This window comes from Bombyx mori, chromosome 23, assembly GCF_030269925.1.
Source record: "Bombyx mori chromosome 23, ASM3026992v2".
NCBI lineage: Eukaryota > Metazoa > Arthropoda > Insecta > Lepidoptera > Bombycidae > Bombyx > Bombyx mori.
In genome coordinates, this window is record NC_085129.1 from 213,259 (window position 1) to 236,981 (window position 23,723).

Sequence of the window (23,723 nt, forward strand, 5' to 3'; positions counted from 1 at the left end):
GTTCAAGGTCAAAGCGCGTGAAATTAAATTCAACGATGCAAATAGGCTATACTGCATTCAAGTTAGGGTCGAAAGTTGAAAACTCTTTCCTAAATTGTATCCTGCTGATACGCTAAGAATAATCTACAGACTTATGGACTTAAATATAAGGTTTACAATTGTATGGATAATGCCTGTTTCTGTTTCATTCATCACATGATATCCCTATCGTGCGCTCACTCACTCTGGCCGATTCGAGACGAACCAAACGAATATTGCTGATATTCACGAATCGGTACGTTATGCCGATGCGCATCACATCGAGCAATATCGTGTATCGGCTGATATCGTTATATAGATTTTGATTCACGAATCGGTACGATATGCCGATGCGCATCACATCGAGCAATATCGTGTATCGGCTGATATCGATATATAGATTTCGTGCGTGGCGATATCGGATTCAACGATATTGCTGCGATATACAGATATTGAATCTATATACGATTTATATCACCCACTCCTAGTCAGTACACGACTGAGCCGTGTTCCTATTCAGTCGACTCTACCGTATGATCTGCAAGTGACAAACTTCGCTACTTCGACAAAGTGGCGCGATAAATAAATCCTCTGGCCACCGCTAATTACTTATTCGACCGCAACGGGGCAACACAAAGCCACTGTCTGTAATAAATCTAATGATATTGGCCTAAAGGTCTAGATACTAGGCCACAAACTCAAAAAAAATATCTAATGACAGAATTGACAGCTAAGAAATTTGATAACACAAATTAATTGTTAATTTTTAAAGTTAATTTAGACAAACGATTTCTTTTTTTCTTGTGAACCTCTAGAATATATACATATATAATTTGCAATGAAGCTCGAAGAGGCGCAGATGCAAAAGGAGTGGGAAGTTTCTAAGGAATCAGTTGAAGAAGTAATTCGAATAGTAATTTAATCACAACAAAACAAAAAAAACAGACGTTAACACACTTTCATTTTAAGAGATTGTATAAGACTAAAATTGTGGACGACCTCATGGACCATTATGTTCTATATGGCTGCTGAGACCCATAGATATTACAACGTTATGATTTTATCCACTTCTATTCAAAACAATTTTTCATAAAAGAATTATTGAATAATGTTACTAATTCTACTAATACTAGTAATCCTTCGCTTTTAGTAAAAATTAAACACAGTCATTTCTTTTTGAAAGTTGGGACAGCTACCACACCATGCAATTGGGACTTCAATCTCTAGTCCGAGGAAGCATTCACGTTGTGATGCCTATGTCCACCAGTAATGGCTCCACACCATGAGGGGTTGAGAATGTTTGCCCAACTAGAAAAAAAAAACGTTATAATGGGGTGTCTAAATTGTGAAGAATGCTATTAGAATTTATGAAAACCCTAATCTCACAGAACATTAAGAATCAAAATTCAATGTAAAGACTGGTGGTCATTTTGTCCTGCACTGTATGTTCTATTAAAAGTTCTCTCAGTAATTGCTTTTTTTTTAATGCTTAGTTGTGGGGCGAGCTTGCGGCCCGCCTGATGTTAAGTGGTTTCTGAAGCCCATAGACACCTGTGACATAAATGCCACCACTTACCTCGAGGCATAAGTTCCAAGTTTCAGTTTTAATAGTACAACAGCTGCCCTACCCTTCAAACCAAAACGCATTACTGCTTTGCGGTAGAAATACTAACCCGTGTGGACTCCAGATGTCCGTCTTCTTCTTCTTCTTCCAGTGCCTCTTCAATCCTGAAGGTTGGTCGTTAGCTTCCTGTTTTCATTTCTGTCAGCAGCCAGCCGGAACAGCTGTTCGAAGGAGGCAATACCGGGTCACTCCTGGATATTCCGGAGCCATGACTTTTTTCTTCGCCCAGCACGTCTCTTTTGGTCCACTTTGCCGATCATTATCAACTGCAGCAGCATGTATCTATCGTTCTTGAGCACGTGGCCGAGATATTCTATCTTGCGCTTTTTGATAGAAGGCAACATTTTCCGGGACATATGAACGCGCTGAAGCACGGTTTCGTTCCTGACCCTCTGCGTCCAACTAATGCGTAACATGCGACGGCAGCACCACATCTCGAATGCCTGTAGGCGTCTTGTAGTGTCCTCTTTCAGGGTCCACGATTTGCAACCATACATGATGATAGGCCAGATATAGCACACGAGTAGCCTGACTCAGAGCTTCATATTCAGTTGACGACAGCAAAGAGCTTTCCTCATTTTATTAAAAGAGGCTCGAGCAGTTTCTATCCGGGTCTTGATTTCTTGATCAGATTCCCATGCTTCATTTACCCAAGCCCCTAAATACTTGTACTGTCGTACCCGCTCTAGTTGTTCCCCAGCTACAGATACGCTTGAACTCAAATCCGGGTTTCTTGAGACTACCATGAACTTGGTCTTGCTTATGTTTATCGACAACCCGGCTTCCTCGCTGTGCTCATTAACCTTATTCACAATTGCTTGCAAATCTGCTTCCGATGCTGCAATAAGGATAGTATCGTCCGCATAAAGCAAGTTGTTAACGCCCCTGCCGTTGATTTCTATTCCCACTTCAAGGTTTTTAAGAGCTTTTGACATCACAGCCTCTGAGTAGACATTAAAAAGCAACGGGGATAAGACACACCCCTGCCGGACCCCACGACAGATCTCAACTTGGTCGGTTTCCTCATTTTCGACCCTTATCGTAACCACCTGCTTTTCGTACAGGTTGCGGATGATTCTGACGTCGTTACCATCCAGACTAATGTCACATAAAAGGCTGAAAAGTTGATGATGTTTAACTCGGTCAAATGCCTTTTCGTAATCTATGAAGCACAAAAAGATATCAGTTTGTATGTCTCTGCATTTCTGTACGAGAAAGTTGAGAGCGAAAAGAGCTTCTCTGGTGCCAACACCAGATGTCCTGCCAACAGTAATTACGCAAATTATAATTTCGCGGGTTTGATTCTTATTACACGATGTTATTCCATCACTGTGAAAGCCAATCGTGAACAATTATTTAGTTCGTATTTCATTACAAAAATTGGTTCCCGCCTGTGGGATTCGAACACCGATGTATGATACGATTGCACCAGGTGTCTTATCCTATAGGCCACGACGACTTGAGCAGAGTTTGTACCTATTACCTGGAATTCGTGTGTTTGGTCCATAATGTGGTCATATTTTTTTCTGGCTCTGGAACAAACTCTGCTCCTCTATATTTTTACCATGTCGTGAAAGTCTCTTTTACTGTGTCATCATATATCAAATAAAGTTTGAACAAGATCAGTCTTCAATAGTTTAATTTTGCCCTTGGCTGATGTCTATGATGTTTAGACTTCTCAGGAGTCAAAATACAGTCTCATATCAGAATGGATAGAAAACAAGCTCACTCATTACTTGTACCTAAAATGTTTCTATCCTTCCTATTCAATGTTGTATTTATATTAGAGGTGATGAGACTATGTGCTAAACAAATATGCGCATCCTCAGAGAAGAGCGCTAGTTTGCCGTGACCCGTAAGAATACCAACTTGAGAAAGCGCCGCTGATGAGCTCATGAAGAGATGACGTAATGGAGGGTTTGAAGGGTCAGAAGAATAATTGAGTACAGAGATACTCTGTTTATTTTTAACATGTCATTAATCATATAGGTGTGGACTTTTTTATATGATTTTTAATAGTAAATGATGTTTAGGGGTCCAGCGCTTCAGATGAAGCATTAAGTGCACTGTTGGAAGAGGGCGAGGGAGCAGAACAAGATGCAGAAAGACGCGTGCGTCAGTTGGGTTCTCGCCTCGCGCAGCTCGATGCGTTGAACGTGGGAGGCATGCTCGCCGCCGCCACCGAGAGCGGGGGCGCCGGCGCCGCGCTGGCACACCGGCTGGACGGCGGGCTGCGCGCCGGCGCCGCACTCGCACAGCGACTCGCGCGACTCGACCACCTCGCCCGCGCCGCGCCGCACGCCGCCCACGCGCGCTCCGGGGCCGCTCGCGCTGACGCCAACGCTCGTGCTTTGCTCGCCGAACTTGACGCGATCTACTCGTGGCTGGAGCCGCCGGCTTTGCGCGACCTCGACGCGCTGCAAGAACCGACGCTGACCACGGCGGAGGGCAGGGCGGCGACCCTCAAGGCGGCCGCGGCCCTGCGCCACGCCCTCCGCGCCGAGCCCGCTCAGCCGCCGCACCGTCGCCGTCTCGCCGCCGTCAGGGAACGACTGCGCCGTCTCGCGCGAACCAAGGATCAGGTTTCTGTTGCGTTTAGAAGCCTTTCGATTACAACTTACTTATTCTGAAATTTTCGTCCCATTCACCCACTAACATGATTTGCACTTACTAAAAAATTCTACGTATTTTGTGAATTTTGTGAATGTTCTGTCATCAATGATGACGTAATCACTTAGTTATTTAGTTGGTAACGTAAGTGTTGTGAGGCAGATGGCGGCGGCGCTGGCGAGACACTTGAACAACGCCCTGATCCACCTCGGCAACGAGGCGGCGCACGACGCGCGCCCGCGCCGCCACCACGCCGAGCTGCTGCCCTACGCTCCCTTCATGAAGTGGCTCAAGGACATGGACGAGAAGGCTTACGACGGACTCCTCAAGGTGCGCATCCTTTTGCTTACGGTGAGTGCAAGTGCGCGTCCAGTGCGCGCGTGACGAGCTGCTCGGTCGCAGGTGTACACGAGCACGTGGGCGCGCGTGCTGGAGCGGGAGGTGCGCGCGGCGGGGGAGGCGGCGCGGGGGGCGCTGCTGGCCGCGCCCGACCACGCCGTGGACCACATCCTCGATCAGGTACACGCAATGTCTATAAAACATGCTCATTAAATTCATGATAAATTGAAATGATTGGCATGAATTAATATTTGCAGGTTTTAAGCCTCGTAGAGACCCTGTGCAACGCGGAACAAGACTTCTGTACTCAATTCTTTTTCTTGGACGTGGACGTTAAGGTGACGTAGCACAACGCACAGCCCGCCGACATGTCGGGCCGGATCGTACGAATGATCATATTTTAGAATTTTAACGTACAGAGTGAAGGAAGCGATGGCGAAAGAAGCGAGGGCGGGGGCGAAGGCCGGGTGCGGCAGGGGGCAGAGTCTCGGCGGCTCATGGCCGAACTGTTCCCCAGCGTCGAGCAGGAACTCGTGGCCCTCGTCGGGCACGTCGAGAGGCACGACGCGTACGGCGCCATGCGCGCGCTGGCCTGCGTGGGGCGGCGCGTGCTGGGCGCGGAGGGCGGCGCGGCGGCGGAGGGCGGCGCGGCGGGCGGCGCGGCGGGCGGCGCGGCGGGCGAGGCGCGCTGGGCGAGGGCCGCCCTGGCCGCCGCCGCCGTGGCCGCCAAGCGCGGCGCCGACCGCGCCGTGGCCGACCGCCTGGCCGCCCTGCCCGACGCAGTGAAGCAGGTGAGTGCGTGCCGGTCGCGGCGCCGGCCCCGATGTGCGTCCCCTAACGCGTCCCGCGCGGCGTGCAGGCGGCGCGCCGGCCCAAGTGCGGCGTGCTGAGCTTCGTGAGCGAGCTGGAGGAGCTGAGCGGCGCTTGCGAGCAGATCTTCGCGGGCAGCGGGCGGCGCGCCGACGTGGAGCGCTGGTACGTGATGCTGGGCGGCGCCATGGTGCGCGCCGTGGCGCTGGCGGAGCACCCGCGCACGCCGCGGCCGGTGCTGCAGCTGGAGAACTACCACCGGCTGCAGGCGGCGCTGGCGGCGCTGCGGCTGCCCGCGCTGGACGCGCTGCGCCGCGAGTGTCGGCAGCGCTACACGGAGGCGCTGCGCAGCTACGTCACGCAGTACTTCGGCCGCCCGCTGGAGAAGCTCACGCAGTTCTTCGAGGGCGTGGCGGAGGCGGTGGCGTCCGGCGTGCGCGAGGACGAGGTGTGCTACCGCGCCGCCTTCAGCAAGCACGAACTGCGCCGCGTGCTCGCCATGTACCCGGCGCCCGAGGGTGAGTAGCGCGCGGTCCCCGGTGCGGTCCCCGGGCCCCGCCCCCCGCTGACGGTGCGCGGTGTTGCAGTGCGCAAGTCGCTGCACCGGCTGTACCGCACGGTGGAGAAGCACCTGAGCGAGGAGGGCGGGCTGCTGCAGGTGGTGTGGCGCGCCATGCAGGAGGAGTTCATCGCGCAGCACGTCGCTTTGCAGGTCCTAAATTTGATGACAGATGCAAAAACATACTGTTTTGTTCATAAATATTTATTAAAACCTATTTAGATTGTAAATAAAGTAACAGTAGGTTCTAATTTTCTTTTAAAGCATAGTGCCCGCGGTTCACCCGAGGTTAAGTGGTTATTGGGATTGCTAGATAGCACACGAGCGGGGTCGGGGCCGCGGGACTGCGCCGGCCGCAAACCGGAATTCATTACTGCTCCGAGTCAGCAGCGGGGGGCTCCCGGCGCGGTAGAGTACACGGCTTGGTTGAACGAAATAGAAAAATAACACAAAATTAATGCAATTTTGCAATAAACGTTCTTTACAAATATCTTGTATAGAAATTCAAATTCAAATTCAAAATCATTTATTTCAACTTGGATGTCATCAAAAACACACTTGTTGAATGTCAAAATGTAAAAGAAAATGTTAACTCTACCACCGGTTCCAAAAAAAGCCACAGTTCTGAGAAGAACCGGCGAAACAAACTCAGCGGCCTTTTTTTTTTTTTGTATTTTCTCAACTTTTTTTTTTTTTTAAACAAGAAAACATATTTACAGTATACAAAAAAACAAGTCAAAAAAATACAATTCAAATAAATAATAATAATAATGAAAAATGAAAAGGCCAGGAGCGAACGCCTCATTCCCACGTAGTGCCATCTAGTAAAAAATCCTTAACTTTATAATATGCCTTGTTGCACAAACGTTCCTTGACAGTTTTCTTAAATCTATGAACAGGTAGTAGTTGAATGTTTTGTGGGATCTTGTTGAAAAGTTGTACACCCAGCCCCCTGAAAGAGTTGCTTATTTTCTTAATTCGAGCCGCCGGCAACGCAAGCCTATGTTTGTTCCTAGTGTTCACATTATGCAAATCGCAGACTTTGGGGAATTCTACAATGTTTTTACGCACGTACAATAAATTTTCAAAAATGTATTGGGACGCTAAAGTTAGAATTTTGATTTCCTTAAACTTGTCCCTCAAGGATTCCCTCGGGTGCATATTATAAATAGCACGAATAGCCCTCTTCTGCAGGATGAAAATCGTTTCGACATCGGCAGCATTGCCCCATAGCAAAATGCCATAGGACATAACACTATGAAAATAACTGAAATAAACTAGACGTGCCGTATCTTCATCAGTATACGTTCGTATTTTTTTTACCGCAAACGCTGCAGAACTAAGTCTATTCGCTAACTTGCATATGTGAGGACCCCACTGCAGCCTGGAATCAACTGTTATACCAAGAAAAACTGTCGAATCAACAAGCTCCAGTGTCTCTCCACTTACAATGATATTAGTGTCTACTTGTCTAACATTAGGTAAATTTTATACATTTTGTTTTTTTGTTATTTAATAACAGATTATTAACACTAAACCAATGTACCACGCGCGAGATAGCATCATTCACATCGTCATAATCTTCCAAATGTCGTTTAATTTTAAACAATAATGATGTATCATCAGCGAATAATACGACCTCGTGACGGGTTTCAATAAACTTTGGTAAATCATTGATATACACAAGAAATAAGAAGGGACCCAATATGGAACCCTGAGGAACACCCATATTAAGTAAGACACCGGAAGATCTCTTTCTCTTAACGTCTACCTTTTGGATTCTTCCGGATAAATAAGATTTAATAAGTTCTAATGAAACGCCCCTAATACCATAATGGTGTAATTTCCTCAACAATGTATTATGCTCAACACAATCAAAAGCTTTAGATAAGTCGCAGAATACCCCAAGGGCATTATGCGATTCCTCCCAAGCCTGAAAAATATTTTTAATAAGATCTACACCTGCATCAATAGTCGAACGGCCTCTAGTGAATCCATATTGTTTGTTATGAAGCAGGTTATTGGAATAGAAATGGTTCAAAAGCCGTTCGAAAATAATTTTTTCAAAAATTTTACTCAATGTAGGTAGTACTGAAATGGGTCTGAAGTTAGTGGGGTCAAAAGTACTACCAGATTTAAACAGAGGTATTATTAGGAAAAACATTAAATCACAGTAAAGCCATCGAACTTAAGCGCGGTTTGTGCAGGCGCGCGTGGCCGCGTGCTACCCCGCCGCCGGGCTGGCGCTGCCGCTGTCCACGGACGACATCCTCGACGCCTTCTCCGACATCGCCCGCCAGCACTGAGCCCGGGCGGCACGCTCGCTCCCACGACGCCCACAAAAAGGAAGTTTTTTCTATAAGATCAATGATGTCATCAGCTGTGACGGGTCGCGGCGCGCCTGCCCCGCGCCCCGCCCCGCCCCGCACCCCGCCCCGCGCCCCGCCGCGTTTTGTCTACAAATTTCTGAAAAGTTCGAATAGCGTTTCGTAAACCAATCGTCATGTACGGAAACTCAAAAAGTCCAAACGGGGTTGTTATCGCTGTTTTTGGTATATCGTCTTCAAAAACAGGTATTTGATTAAATGCTTTAACCAAGTCGATGGTAGCAAATACACGATAGCCAGTCTTGGTTATGGCGAATCGATGGTGCGAGCGATAGAACAAAAATATATATAAAGAAAAAAAGCATGTGTACAATTCACACGTGGTAAAAGTGATATCGTAAAAAAGTTCGAATTCAAGTTAATGAGACGAATGTAAAATTTCGGGATAATTGTAGGTTTTAGTAATGATCATAATGTTACAAAGTTTGATAATTATTTAATATTTTATTCGTATATATAGCATATATTTATTCAGAATGTATTAAGTACGAAGCAGAGCACAAAGAGAACCACGAATATAAGAAACACTGTATTATAATGCTTCTTGTCTTATTTTCTCACGTTAAATCTTATGACAATGTGTCTCTTCTGACTGTCGCTTTTTCTTTTCATCGATTTTCGAATTACAACGATGCTAAATAAGTTTTCACTTCAAAAAGACTCAGGCATCTGTCAAATATCTTGTGTTCTGTGATGGCTACCGCCACAATAAGCACGGTATGCTGCAGTAGGCAGCGGCTTGACTCTGCCCCTGGAATTGCTGAAGTCCATGAGCGACGGTAACCACTTACCATCAGGTGGCCCGCATGCTCGTCTGCCTAGAAAAGCGATAAAAAAATATTGCCGGACGGTATGTGACAAAAAAGACCTCTGGAAACACACTGTCGATGAACGCAGCGGTTACGGATAATATGGATGGACTGCTCCGATGGAGGGAGGTGCGATATTAATAATTAATTAATATGGGTAAACTGTAACAGAGAAGCAGGAAGGTAATATATGCTAATACATGTCTCACTCACTCTCATGTGCGTGAATAATGCCCTCTCGCTCGCTCGCTACACACAGAGCCATTTTTTTTTATTGCTTAGATGGGTGGACGATCACGCGGCCCACCTGCTGTTAGTGGCTACCGGAGCCCATAGGTATCTACAACGTAAATGCCGCCACCTACCTTGAGATATAAGTACTAGGTCTCAGTTTTTACAGTACAACGGCTGCCCCACCGTTCAAACCGAAACGCATTACTGCGTCACGGCAGAAATAAATGAGGCGGAGGTACCGACCCGCGCGGACTCGCAAGACGTGCTACTGCCAGTAACTACGCAAATTATAATTTGCGTGTTTGATTTTTATTACACGATTCTTCACCGTGGAAGTCAATCGTGAAAAATGAAAAACGTACTTAACAATATGTGTTAAGTACGTTTTTTATTAGAAGAATTGGTAGCGGCCTGCGGGATTCGAACACCGATACGTCGCTAGATATGAATGCACCTAAAGCCCTGCATGCAATGCACCTGTCGCCACGACGACAATCAAATTGAGTTTAGGGGATGATTGACCCCTTGGATTGGTCAGTCTTCTTGTAAAAGGCTTTAAAATAGTTCTCTGGCGAACATATAGAATTGGAGCGTCAAAATTTAAGTAAATTTAATTAATTATTTTGAGAGTTTTAAGGCGTCATATCATATGATCATCGAACATTGTGAAGGTCAAACTGGATTTGTAGACGGAGCACTTGTGATAATCCAAATGTAACACAGGGGTTATCACGACTGTGATTTTCCTGAATTTCAGTAAAGAGATAAATGTAGAGTAAGTATGTAAATGGATAAAAGCTGATGCCTAATATACCACCAAATTCTATCACCGTGATGGATAACGCAGCTTACCATTCGGTTCGAAAAGAAAAAAGCCGACTGGTTTGTACCAAGGCGGTAATGCAAACGTGGTTACGACGACATGACGTGCCTTTTGATGATGAGCTTAGAAAGGACGACTTATTAAAAATTGATTAAAATGACAGAAACTGAAGATATTTACAAAATTGACGCGTTATTAAAAAGAAACAGACGAAGTATTGCGTTTGCCCACCTTGCCCGTAATGTAGTAATGCCAGGGACAGAGCCAAGCCGGTGCCTACCGTTAAGTACTCTCCACAAGCCTCGTTTGAAGAGGGACATGTCGTAGCACTGTGGATGACCGCAGTGGCTCCAGGTAATATGGAGATGAACTCTACTCCAGTGACGGGTGGTGGATGGTAAAAACGAGATGATGGTATCATCTCAAACAATCCCTCAAAGCACTCCTCATGGAACATACGGTACAAAATACAGAGAAAAGCGAAGTCCCTTCGCAGACCCAGAAATTCCAAACGATCCGTGAGAATCGAATTAAAATAAACCCATTTAAAAAAAGCTCATTACGAATAGTTGTTCATACAATTGTTAATGTTTAGAAATAGAAAGTCGTCGTGGCCTAACGGATAAGACGACCGGCGCATTCGTGTTGAGCGATGCACCGGTGTTCGAATCTCAGGCGGGTACCAATTTTTCTAATGAAATACGTACTCAACAAATGTTCACGATTGACTTCCACGGTAAAGGAATAACATCGTGTAATAAAAATCAAACCCGCAAAATTATAATCTACGTAATTACTGGTGGTAGGACCTCTTGTGAGTCCGCGCGGGTGGGTACCACTGCCCTACCTATTTCTGCCGTGAAGCAGTAATGCGTTTCGGTTTGAAGGGTGGGGCAGCCGTTGCAGTGAATGGTTACCTTCGCCCATGGACTTCAGCAATGCCAGAGGCAGAGCCAAGCCACTGCCTACCGTTAAGTAAGAATGACTCTCCACAAGTCTCGTTTGAAGAAGGATATGTTATAGCGTTCGGGAATCACCATGGAGTGGAGCTTATTCAAAAGCCAGATGGTACATGGCAAAAAAGATCTCTAAAAAGGGCACTATGGATGAATGCAGTGGCTCCAGGTAGTATGGATGAACTCTACTCCGGTAACGGGCGGTGCGATGGTAAAAACGAGACGATGGTATCATCTCAAACAATTCCTCAGAGCACTCCCCATGGAACATACGGTACAAAATACAGACGGAACCGAAGCCCCTCTACAGACCCAGAAGTTCCAAACAACCTCATTACTCTGGAACATTACCCTTTTCAGTGGAAGAAAAAAATATTGTATAGTCGATTTTATTTATTGCTTACGTATGTAATCAAGTAGTTCAAGCCCACTTGGTGTTAAGTGGTCACCAGAGCCCATAGGGATCAACAAATATAAATGCTGCCACCCACCTTGAGGCTTGAGTTCTAAGTTTTTTCAATACAGTCTGCCCCTCTTTAAACTGAAACGCATTACTGCTTGACGGCAGAAATAGGCAGGGTTATGGTACCTACCACCAGTAATTATGCAAATTAAAATTGTTGCAGGTTTCATTTTTTGTATACACTGTTTTTCCTTCATCATGTTAGCTTTTCATGAACATTTTTTATGTATGTTTTTTAGCAGAAAAACTGGTTCCTGCCTGCAGGATTCAAACAGCAGCCCAGTTGCATAACTAGATACACATTTGTATATACACCCGGTATCTTATCCTTTAGACCACAATAACTTCAATGTTCAAGAAGTATCTATTAAAGAGCTATGAAACATCATCATCAAAGCTATTTTTAGCACAATAGGATTGTTCATTAAAATTTTAAATTATAGAGTTATCTCATAACCTTTCACTACAATTACATTTAGTACCCTCGCCACTCCTTTTTTCTAAATTAACTGATTCAATCTTTGCTGTCAATCATTATAAAGAAATATTCATTTTTGAAAAGCTGTTTTTTATATAAAATTATACATACATATCTATATTGACTATTTACTTGCAAGCTCCATAATATCAACAATCAACAATGTTTAGTGTTAATGTTTGCAGCAGACATGCGTATGTGTTATCTAATATATTTTTTGCCTTTTCATAGAATGATAACTGGGTAAGGTCAAATCGATTCTGAGACTAGTTCATGCAGTCACGTGGTGTTGTTAATGTAATAAAGCATGAGGCAATATATATTAACACAAAATAAGCCACTTATTGTGGATAATATTGTACATAAAAACGGTTCTGTTGATTCAGCAGTACAGACTGGGCTAGTTCAACTAGTTTTGATGATTATAATTTAATTATTGACTTCTTCATTTGTGTCTTGTGATCTTATTTATGAACAAACAATTTTTAGATCATTGATGCAGATAGTCTGAAAACTAAAGTGTAGACGTGTGAAAATATGATGATGTGTCTAGTATGACTTACATCGCAGGTTGCATCGCTCAGTGAGAGATATTCGCAGGTAGTTGTGTCGACGACCATGTAGGTCGCTTAATGAGGCCGCCGCCTCCACACGGCTGTCCTATGCACAAAATAAGCAACACGCGTTAAATACTTCTGCTCTGAGCAAGTCTTGGTACTATTCATTCGACTTAAATATATAATTACTTACATCACTGTACAATCTATCGGGTACAGTAATAGCCCGGAAACACGATTTTATTGTTCTTAGATCGCATTCAAAAATGCGATATAAAGATGAAAAATTATTAGTCCGAATTTTCATTTTATTGCGGTCGGCTTATTGCACGTACGTAAACAAAATAATCAAGTTCACTCGCAGATACGAAAAACTTCAAACTTCAAAACTTTTCCCCGCTCCTCAGCCTCAGGCTTATGGAGGGCGATCTGACATCGCTTAATCGACGAATCGATTTCTTCAGCCAAAAACACAAAATGAAATCGATTTTACATCTTTGTAAATTGACATTGGTTTTTTTCTGTTTTGGTAAAAACCATCAAATTATTAATAATCAACATGTTATCGAGCAACAAATATAATAAATTCTTCAATTTTAGAAATTAAATCACAGCAACAACCTTCTCAAAATAATAATGAAGAAGTCGACGCATAGTACTGCTAGTACTTATTTCATTACGAATTAGGCGCGGAAACTCCATTCCCGCCATTAAAATCTTTGGTCAGCCCATAACCTGGGCTTCGAAGGCTAAGTACCTAGGCGTCACCCTTAACAAAAATATGACATTTGGGCCCCATATTAAGTCAGTACTAGGAGTGGGTAATATCGGTTTTGCCACGTATCGAATCGTATCTATATATCGAGTATCAATATCGGATATTGAATCTATATATTTTCTGAATCTATATATTGATGGATGCTAGTAGATTTTCTCAATTCATGATATTTGAGATTTGAAACGATACGCTGATATAATATCGTAGTAGATATAGATTTAAGTCAACGTTATACGGTTGGTTTTCTGATATCAATTTATAATATGATTTTAAAGTAATAAAAAAAACATGAAAATAAAAATACCAAAAAACTTTCTTTCATGCTTTTACCAGGCTTAGGACTGGCTACATTATTTTCAGTTTTTAGTATTTTGTGTCTTAATTTAAAATTACAAAATATACCAAAAGAGTGTAGATTTCAAAAGTTTAATACAAACACAAGAAATAAACTCAAATATTTGGATTCAACTAAAAATAGAAAAATGTGTACTTTAAAAATCAAACACAAAAAACTTTTAAGTATTTATAAACACTTGTTCAAAAATTCTAGTTCAAGGTCAAAGCGCGTGAAATTAAATTCAACGATGCAAATAGGCTATACTGCATTCAAGTTAGGGTCGAAAGTTGAAAACTCTTTCCTAAATTGTATCCTGCTGATACGCTAAGAATAATCTACAGACTTATGGACTTAAATATAAGGTTTACAATTGTATGGATAATGCCTGTTTCTGTTTCATTCATCACATGATATCCCTATCGTGCGCTCACTCACTCTGGCCGATTCGAGACGAACCAAACGAATATTGCTGATATTCACGAATCGGTACGTTATGCCGATGCGCATCACATCGAGCAATATCGTGTATCGGCTGATATCGTTATATAGATTTTGATTCACGAATCGGTACGATATGCCGATGCGCATCACATCGAGCAATATCGTGTATCGGCTGATATCGATATATAGATTTCGTGCGTGGCGATATCGGATTCAACGATATTGCTGCGATATACAGATATTGAATCTATATACGATTTATATCACCCACTCCTAGTCAGTACACGACTGAGCCGTGTTCCTATTCAGTCGACTCTACCGTATGATCTGCAAGTGACAAACTTCGCTACTTCGACAAAGTGGCGCGATAAATAAATCCTCTGGCCACCGCTAATTACTTATTCGACCGCAACGGGGCAACACAAAGCCACTGTCTGTAATAAATCTAATGATATTGGCCTAAAGGTCTAGATACTAGGCCACAAACTCAAAAAAAATATCTAATGACAGAATTGACAGCTAAGAAATTTGATAACACAAATTAATTGTTAATTTTTAAAGTTAATTTAGACAAACGATTTCTTTTTTTCTTGTGAACCTCTAGAATATATACATATATAATTTGCAATGAAGCTCGAAGAGGCGCAGATGCAAAAGGAGTGGGAAGTTTCTAAGGAATCAGTTGAAGAAGTAATTCGAATAGTAATTTAATCACAACAAAACAAAAAAAACAGACGTTAACACACTTTCATTTTAAGAGATTGTATAAGACTAAAATTGTGGACGACCTCATGGACCATTATGTTCTATATGGCTGCTGAGACCCATAGATATTACAACGTTATGATTTTATCCACTTCTATTCAAAACAATTTTTCATAAAAGAATTATTGAATAATGTTACTAATTCTACTAATACTAGTAATCCTTCGCTTTTAGTAAAAATTAAACACAGTCATTTCTTTTTGAAAGTTGGGACAGCTACCACACCATGCAATTGGGACTTCAATCTCTAGTCCGAGGAAGCATTCACGTTGTGATGCCTATGTCCACCAGTAATGGCTCCACACCATGAGGGGTTGAGAATGTTTGCCCAACTAGAAAAAAAAAACGTTATAATGGGGTGTCTAAATTGTGAAGAATGCTATTAGAATTTATGAAAACCCTAATCTCACAGAACATTAAGAATCAAAATTCAATGTAAAGACTGGTGGTCATTTTGTCCTGCACTGTATGTTCTATTAAAAGTTCTCTCAGTAATTGCTTTTTTTTTAATGCTTAGTTGTGGGGCGAGCTTGCGGCCCGCCTGATGTTAAGTGGTTTCTGAAGCCCATAGACACCTGTGACATAAATGCCACCACTTACCTCGAGGCATAAGTTCCAAGTTTCAGTTTTAATAGTACAACAGCTGCCCTACCCTTCAAACCAAAACGCATTACTGCTTTGCGGTAGAAATACTAACCCGTGTGGACTCCAGATGTCCGTCTTCTTCTTCTTCTTCCAGTGCCTCTTCAATCCTGAAGGTTGGTCGTTAGCTTCCTGTTTTCATTTCTGTCAGCAGCCAGCCGGAACAGCTGTTCGAAGGAGGCAATACCGGGTCACTCCTGGATATTCCGGAGCCATGACTTTTTTCTTCGCCCAGCACGTCTCTTTTGGTCCACTTTGCCGATCATTATCAACTGCAGCAGCATGTATCTATCGTTCTTGAGCACGTGGCCGAGATATTCTATCTTGCGCTTTTTGATAGAAGGCAACATTTTCCGGGACATATGAACGCGCTGAAGCACGGTTTCGTTCCTGACCCTCTGCGTCCAACTAATGCGTAACATGCGACGGCAGCACCACATCTCGAATGCCTGTAGGCGTCTTGTAGTGTCCTCTTTCAGGGTCCACGATTTGCAACCATACATGATGATAGGCCAGATATAGCACACGAGTAGCCTGACTCAGAGCTTCATATTCAGTTGACGACAGCAAAGAGCTTTCCTCATTTTATTAAAAGAGGCTCGAGCAGTTTCTATCCGGGTCTTGATTTCTTGATCAGATTCCCATGCTTCATTTACCCAAGCCCCTAAATACTTGTACTGTCGTACCCGCTCTAGTTGTTCCCCAGCTACAGATACGCTTGAACTCAAATCCGGGTTTCTTGAGACTACCATGAACTTGGTCTTGCTTATGTTTATCGACAACCCGGCTTCCTCGCTGTGCTCATTAACCTTATTCACAATTGCTTGCAAATCTGCTTCCGATGCTGCAATAAGGATAGTATCGTCCGCATAAAGCAAGTTGTTAACGCCCCTGCCGTTGATTTCTATTCCCACTTCAAGGTTTTTAAGAGCTTTTGACATCACAGCCTCTGAGTAGACATTAAAAAGCAACGGGGATAAGACACACCCCTGCCGGACCCCACGACAGATCTCAACTTGGTCGGTTTCCTCATTTTCGACCCTTATCGTAACCACCTGCTTTTCGTACAGGTTGCGGATGATTCTGACGTCGTTACCATCCAGACTAATGTCACATAAAAGGCTGAAAAGTTGATGATGTTTAACTCGGTCAAATGCCTTTTCGTAATCTATGAAGCACAAAAAGATATCAGTTTGTATGTCTCTGCATTTCTGTACGAGAAAGTTGAGAGCGAAAAGAGCTTCTCTGGTGCCAACACCAGATGTCCTGCCAACAGTAATTACGCAAATTATAATTTCGCGGGTTTGATTCTTATTACACGATGTTATTCCATCACTGTGAAAGCCAATCGTGAACAATTATTTAGTTCGTATTTCATTACAAAAATTGGTTCCCGCCTGTGGGATTCGAACACCGATGTATGATACGATTGCACCAGGTGTCTTATCCTATAGGCCACGACGACTTGAGCAGAGTTTGTACCTATTACCTGGAATTCGTGTGTTTGGTCCATAATGTGGTCATATTTTTTTCTGGCTCTGGAACAAACTCTGCTCCTCTATATTTTTACCATGTCGTGAAAGTCTCTTTTACTGTGTCATCATATATCAAATAAAGTTTGAACAAGATCAGTCTTCAATAGTTTAATTTTGCCCTTGGCTGATGTCTATGATGTTTAGACTTCTCAGGAGTCAAAATACAGTCTCATATCAGAATGGATAGAAAACAAGCTCACTCATTACTTGTACCTAAAATGTTTCTATCCTTCCTATTCAATGTTGTATTTATATTAGAGGTGATGAGACTATGTGCTAAACAAATATGCGCATCCTCAGAGAAGAGCGCTAGTTTGCCGTGACCCGTAAGAATACCAACTTGAGAAAGCGCCGCTGATGAGCTCATGAAGAGATGACGTAATGGAGGGTTTGAAGGGTCAGAAGAATAATTGAGTACAGAGATACTCTGTTTATTTTTAACATGTCATTAATCATATAGGTGTGGACTTTTTTATATGATTTTTAATAGTAAATGATGTTTAGGGGTCCAGCGCTTCAGATGAAGCATTAAGTGCACTGTTGGAAGAGGGCGAGGGAGCAGAACAAGATGCAGAAAGACGCGTGCGTCAGTTGGGTTCTCGCCTCGCGCAGCTCGATGCGTTGAACGTGGGAGGCATGCTCGCCGCCGCCACCGAGAGCGGGGGCGCCGGCGCCGCGCTGGCACACCGGCTGGACGGCGGGCTGCGCGCCGGCGCCGCACTCGCACAGCGACTCGCGCGACTCGACCACCTCGCCCGCGCCGCGCCGCACGCCGCCCACGCGCGCTCCGGGGCCGCTCGCGCTGACGCCAACGCTCGTGCTTTGCTCGCCGAACTTGACGCGATCTACTCGTGGCTGGAGCCGCCGGCTTTGCGCGACCTCGACGCGCTGCAAGAACCGACGCTGACCACGGCGGAGGGCAGGGCGGCGACCCTCAAGGCGGCCGCGGCCCTGCGCCACGCCCTCCGCGCCGAGCCCGCTCAGCCGCCGCACCGTCGCCGTCTCGCCGCCGTCAGGGAACGACTGCGCCGTCTCGCGCGAACCAAGGATCAGGTTTCTGTTGCGTTTAGAAGCCTTTCGATTACAACTTACTTATTCTGAAATTTTCGTCCCATTCACCCACTAACATGATTTGCACTTACTAAAAAATTCTACGTATTTTGTGAATTTTGTGAATGTTCTGTCATCAATGATGACGTAATCACTTAGTTATTTAGTTGGTAACGTAAGTGTTGTGAGGCAGATGGCGGCGGCGCTGGCGAGACACTTGAACAACGCCCTGATCCACCTCGGCAACGAGGCGGCGCACGACGCGCGCCCGCGCCGCCACCACGCCGAGCTGCTGCCCTACGCTCCCTTCATGAAGTGGCTCAAGGACATGGACGAGAAGGCTTACGACGGACTCCTCAAGGTGCGCATCCTTTTGCTTACGGTGAGTGCAAGTGCGCGTCCAGTGCGCGCGTGACGAGCTGCTCGGTCGCAGGTGTACACGAGCACGTGGGCGCGCGTGCTGGAGCGGGAGGTGCGCGCGGCGGGGGAGGCGGCGCGGGGGGCGCTGCTGGCCGCGCCCGACCACGCCGTGGACCACATCCTCGATCAGGTACACGCAATGTCTATAAAACATGCTCATTAAATTCATGATAAATTGAAATGATTGGCATGAATTAATATTTGCAGGTTTTAAGCCTCGTAGAGACCCTGTGCAACGCGGAACAAGACTTCTGTACTCAATTCTTTTTCTTGGACGTGGACGTTAAGGTGACGTAGCACAACGCACAGCCCGCCGACATGTCGGGCCGGATCGTACGAATGATCATATTTTAGAATTTTAACGTACAGAGTGAAGGAAGCGATGGCGAAAGAAGCGAGGGCGGGGGCGAAGGCCGGGTGCGGCAGGGGGCAGAGTCTCGGCGGCTCATGGCCGAACTGTTCCCCAGCGTCGAGCAGGAACTCGTGGCCCTCGTCGGGCACGTCGAGAGGCACGACGCGTACGGCGCCATGCGCGCGCTGGCCTGCGTGGGGCGGCGCGTGCTGGGCGCGGAGGGCGGCGCGGCGGCGGAGGGCGGCGCGGCGGGCGGCGCGGCGGGCGGCGCGGCGGGCGAGGCGCGCTGGGCGAGGGCCGCCCTGGCCGCCGCCGCCGTGGCCGCCAAGCGCGGCGCCGACCGCGCCGTGGCCGACCGCCTGGCCGCCCTGCCCGACGCAGTGAAGCAGGTGAGTGCGTGCCGGTCGCGGCGCCGGCCCCGATGTGCGTCCCCTAACGCGTCCCGCGCGGCGTGCAGGCGGCGCGCCGGCCCAAGTGCGGCGTGCTGAGCTTCGTGAGCGAGCTGGAGGAGCTGAGCGGCGCTTGCGAGCAGATCTTCGCGGGCAGCGGGCGGCGCGCCGACGTGGAGCGCTGGTACGTGATGCTGGGCGGCGCCATGGTGCGCGCCGTGGCGCTGGCGGAGCACCCGCGCACGCCGCGGCCGGTGCTGCAGCTGGAGAACTACCACCGGCTGCAGGCGGCGCTGGCGGCGCTGCGGCTGCCCGCGCTGGACGCGCTGCGCCGCGAGTGTCGGCAGCGCTACACGGAGGCGCTGCGCAGCTACGTCACGCAGTACTTCGGCCGCCCGCTGGAGAAGCTCACGCAGTTCTTCGAGGGCGTGGCGGAGGCGGTGGCGTCCGGCGTGCGCGAGGACGAGGTGTGCTACCGCGCCGCCTTCAGCAAGCACGAACTGCGCCGCGTGCTCGCCATGTACCCGGCGCCCGAGGGTGAGTAGCGCGCGGTCCCCGGTGCGGTCCCCGGGCCCCGCCCCCCGCTGACGGTGCGCGGTGTTGCAGTGCGCAAGTCGCTGCACCGGCTGTACCGCACGGTGGAGAAGCACCTGAGCGAGGAGGGCGGGCTGCTGCAGGTGGTGTGGCGCGCCATGCAGGAGGAGTTCATCGCGCAGCACGTCGCTTTGCAGGTCCTAAATTTGATGACAGATGCAAAAACATACTGTTTTGTTCATAAATATTTATTAAAACCTATTTAGATTGTAAATAAAGTAACAGTAGGTTCTAATTTTCTTTTAAAGCATAGTGCCCGCGGTTCACCCGAGGTTAAGTGGTTATTGGGATTGCTAGATAGCACACGAGCGGGGTCGGGGCCGCGGGACTGCGCCGGCCGCAAACCGGAATTCATTACTGCTCCGAGTCAGCAGCGGGGGGCTCCCGGCGCGGTAGAGTACACGGCTTGGTTGAACGAAATAGAAAAATAACACAAAATTAATGCAATTTTGCAATAAACGTTCTTTACAAATATCTTGTATAGAAATTCAAATTCAAATTCAAAATCATTTATTTCAACTTGGATGTCATCAAAAACACACTTGTTGAATGTCAAAATGTAAAAGAAAATGTTAACTCTACCACCGGTTCCAAAAAAAGCCACAGTTCTGAGAAGAACCGGCGAAACAAACTCAGCGGCCTTTTTTTTTTTTTGTATTTTCTCAACTTTTTTTTTTTTTTAAACAAGAAAACATATTTACAGTATACAAAAAAACAAGTCAAAAAAATACAATTCAAATAAATAATAATAATAATGAAAAATGAAAAGGCCAGGAGCGAACGCCTCATTCCCACGTAGTGCCATCTAGTAAAAAATCCTTAACTTTATAATATGCCTTGTTGCACAAACGTTCCTTGACAGTTTTCTTAAATCTATGAACAGGTAGTAGTTGAATGTTTTGTGGGATCTTGTTGAAAAGTTGTACACCCAGCCCCCTGAAAGAGTTGCTTATTTTCTTAATTCGAGCCGCCGGCAACGCAAGCCTATGTTTGTTCCTAGTGTTCACATTATGCAAATCGCAGACTTTGGGGAATTCTACAATGTTTTTACGCACGTACAATAAATTTTCAAAAATGTATTGGGACGCTAAAGTTAGAATTTTGATTTCCTTAAACTTGTCCCTCAAGGATTCCCTCGGGTGCATATTATAAATAGCACGAATAGCCCTCTTCTGCAGGATGAAAATCGTTTCGACATCGGCAGCATTGCCCCATAGCAAAATGCCATAGGACATAACACTATGAAAATAACTGAAATAAACTAGACGTGCCGTATCTTCATCAGTATACGTTCGTATTTTTTTTACCGCAAACGCTGCAGAACTAAGTCTATTCGCTAACTTGCATATGTGAGGACCCCACTGCAGCCTGGAATCAACTGTTATACCAAGAAAAACTGTCGAATCAACAAGCTCCAGTGTCTCTCCACTTACAATGATATTAGTGTCTACTTGTCTAACATTAGGTAAATTTTATACATTTTGTTTTTTTGTTATTTAATAACAGATTATTAACACTAAACCAATGTACCACGCGCGAGATAGCATCATTCACATCGTCATAATCTTCCAAATGTCGTTTAATTTTAAACAATAATGATGTATCATCAGCGAATAATACGACCTCGTGACGGGTTTCAATAAACTTTGGTAAATCATTGATATACACAAGAAATAAGAAGGGACCCAATATGGAACCCTGAGGAACACCCATATTAAGTAAGACACCGGAAGATCTCTTTCTCTTAACGTCTACCTTTTGGATTCTTCCGGATAAATAAGATTTAATAAGTTCTAATGAAACGCCCCTAATACCATAATGGTGTAATTTCCTCAACAATGTATTATGCTCAACACAATCAAAAGCTTTAGATAAGTCGCAGAATACCCCAAGGGCATTATGCGATTCCTCCCAAGCCTGAAAAATATTTTTAATAAGATCTACACCTGCATCAATAGTCGAACGGCCTCTAGTGAATCCATATTGTTTGTTATGAAGCAGGTTATTGGAATAGAAATGGTTCAAAAGCCGTTCGAAAATAATTTTTTCAAAAATTTTACTCAATGTAGGTAGTACTGAAATGGGTCTGAAGTTAGTGGGGTCAAAAGTACTACCAGATTTAAACAGAGGTATTATTAGGAAAAACATTAAATCACAGTAAAGCCATCGAACTTAAGCGCGGTTTGTGCAGGCGCGCGTGGCCGCGTGCTACCCCGCCGCCGGGCTGGCGCTGCCGCTGTCCACGGACGACATCCTCGACGCCTTCTCCGACATCGCCCGCCAGCACTGAGCCCGGGCGGCACGCTCGCTCCCACGACGCCCACAAAAAGGAAGTTTTTTCTATAAGATCAATGATGTCATCAGCTGTGACGGGTCGCGGCGCGCCTGCCCCGCGCCCCGCCCCGCCCCGCACCCCGCCCCGCGCCCCGCCGCGTTTTGTCTACAAATTTCTGAAAAGTTCGAATAGCGTTTCGTAAACCAATCGTCATGTACGGAAACTCAAAAAGTCCAAACGGGGTTGTTATCGCTGTTTTTGGTATATCGTCTTCAAAAACAGGTATTTGATTAAATGCTTTAACCAAGTCGATGGTAGCAAATACACGATAGCCAGTCTTGGTTATGGCGAATCGATGGTGCGAGCGATAGAACAAAAATATATATAAAGAAAAAAAGCATGTGTACAATTCACACGTGGTAAAAGTGATATCGTAAAAAAGTTCGAATTCAAGTTAATGAGACGAATGTAAAATTTCGGGATAATTGTAGGTTTTAGTAATGATCATAATGTTACAAAGTTTGATAATTATTTAATATTTTATTCGTATATATAGCATATATTTATTCAGAATGTATTAAGTACGAAGCAGAGCACAAAGAGAACCACGAATATAAGAAACACTGTATTATAATGCTTCTTGTCTTATTTTCTCACGTTAAATCTTATGACAATGTGTCTCTTCTGACTGTCGCTTTTTCTTTTCATCGATTTTCGAATTACAACGATGCTAAATAAGTTTTCACTTCAAAAAGACTCAGGCATCTGTCAAATATCTTGTGTTCTGTGATGGCTACCGCCACAATAAGCACGGTATGCTGCAGTAGGCAGCGGCTTGACTCTGCCCCTGGAATTGCTGAAGTCCATGAGCGACGGTAACCACTTACCATCAGGTGGCCCGCATGCTCGTCTGCCTAGAAAAGCGATAAAAAAATATTGCCGGACGGTATGTGACAAAAAAGACCTCTGGAAACACACTGTCGATGAACGCAGCGGTTACGGATAATATGGATGGACTGCTCCGATGGAGGGAGGTGCGATATTAATAATTAATTAATATGGGTAAACTGTAACAGAGAAGCAGGAAGGTAATATATGCTAATACATGTCTCACTCACTCTCATGTGCGTGAATAATGCCCTCTCGCTCGCTCGCTACACACAGAGCCATTTTTTTTTATTGCTTAGATGGGTGGACGATCACGCGGCCCACCTGCTGTTAGTGGCTACCGGAGCCCATAGGTATCTACAACGTAAATGCCGCCACCTACCTTGAGATATAAGTACTAGGTCTCAGTTTTTACAGTACAACGGCTGCCCCACCGTTCAAACCGAAACGCATTACTGCGTCACGGCAGAAATAAATGAGGCGGAGGTACCGACCCGCGCGGACTCGCAAGACGTGCTACTGCCAGTAACTACGCAAATTATAATTTGCGTGTTTGATTTTTATTACACGATTCTTCACCGTGGAAGTCA

At 45.3% G+C, this 23,723-nt stretch overlaps 2 protein-coding genes and 3 long non-coding RNA genes across 6 annotated transcripts; 2 read left to right on the forward strand and 3 right to left on the reverse strand.

The window, feature by feature from the left end:
• The first annotated feature begins 120 nt into the window (after window positions 1-120).
• LOC119628412 (exocyst complex component 1) lies at window positions 121-8,885 on the forward strand. The gene is made up of 9 exons (XM_038019393.2): window positions 121-919; window positions 3,676-4,224; window positions 4,415-4,582; window positions 4,655-4,771; window positions 4,849-4,929; window positions 5,011-5,382; window positions 5,451-5,919; window positions 5,989-6,113; window positions 8,168-8,885. Exons 1-9 carry the CDS (start codon window positions 857-859, stop codon window positions 8,264-8,266), a joined length of 2,043 nt encoding a protein of 680 aa, XP_037875321.1. The 5' UTR covers window positions 121-856; the 3' UTR covers window positions 8,267-8,885.
• Window positions 763-1,891, reverse strand: LOC134201052 (uncharacterized). The gene is made up of 2 exons (XR_009976206.1): window positions 1,692-1,891; window positions 763-1,326 (listed from the first exon to the last, which is right to left on the reverse strand). It is a non-coding gene; the product is annotated as an uncharacterized LOC134201052 (long non-coding RNA).
• Window positions 8,402-13,630, reverse strand: LOC119630342 (uncharacterized). Of its 2 annotated transcripts, XR_005246123.2 has the most exons (3): window positions 12,861-13,123; window positions 12,674-12,770; window positions 8,402-8,426 (listed from the first exon to the last, which is right to left on the reverse strand). It is a non-coding gene; the product is annotated as an uncharacterized LOC119630342 (long non-coding RNA). The 2 variants fall into 2 exon arrangements; XR_009976204.1 differs by lacking the exon at window positions 8,402-8,426 and having other exon boundaries at window positions 8,498-12,770; window positions 12,861-13,630.
• A 497-nt stretch (window positions 13,631-14,127) lies between these two features.
• Window positions 14,128-22,879, forward strand: LOC101745616 (exocyst complex component 1). Its single transcript, XM_038019396.2, has 9 exons — window positions 14,128-14,913; window positions 17,670-18,218; window positions 18,409-18,576; window positions 18,649-18,765; window positions 18,843-18,923; window positions 19,005-19,376; window positions 19,445-19,913; window positions 19,983-20,107; window positions 22,162-22,879. Exons 1-9 carry the CDS (start codon window positions 14,851-14,853, stop codon window positions 22,258-22,260), a joined length of 2,043 nt encoding a protein of 680 aa, XP_037875324.2. The 5' UTR covers window positions 14,128-14,850; the 3' UTR covers window positions 22,261-22,879.
• On the reverse strand, window positions 14,757-15,885 carry LOC119630343 (uncharacterized). The gene is made up of 2 exons (XR_005246124.2): window positions 15,686-15,885; window positions 14,757-15,320 (listed from the first exon to the last, which is right to left on the reverse strand). It is a non-coding gene; the product is annotated as an uncharacterized LOC119630343 (long non-coding RNA).
• Window positions 22,880-23,723: the final 844 nt, after the last annotated feature.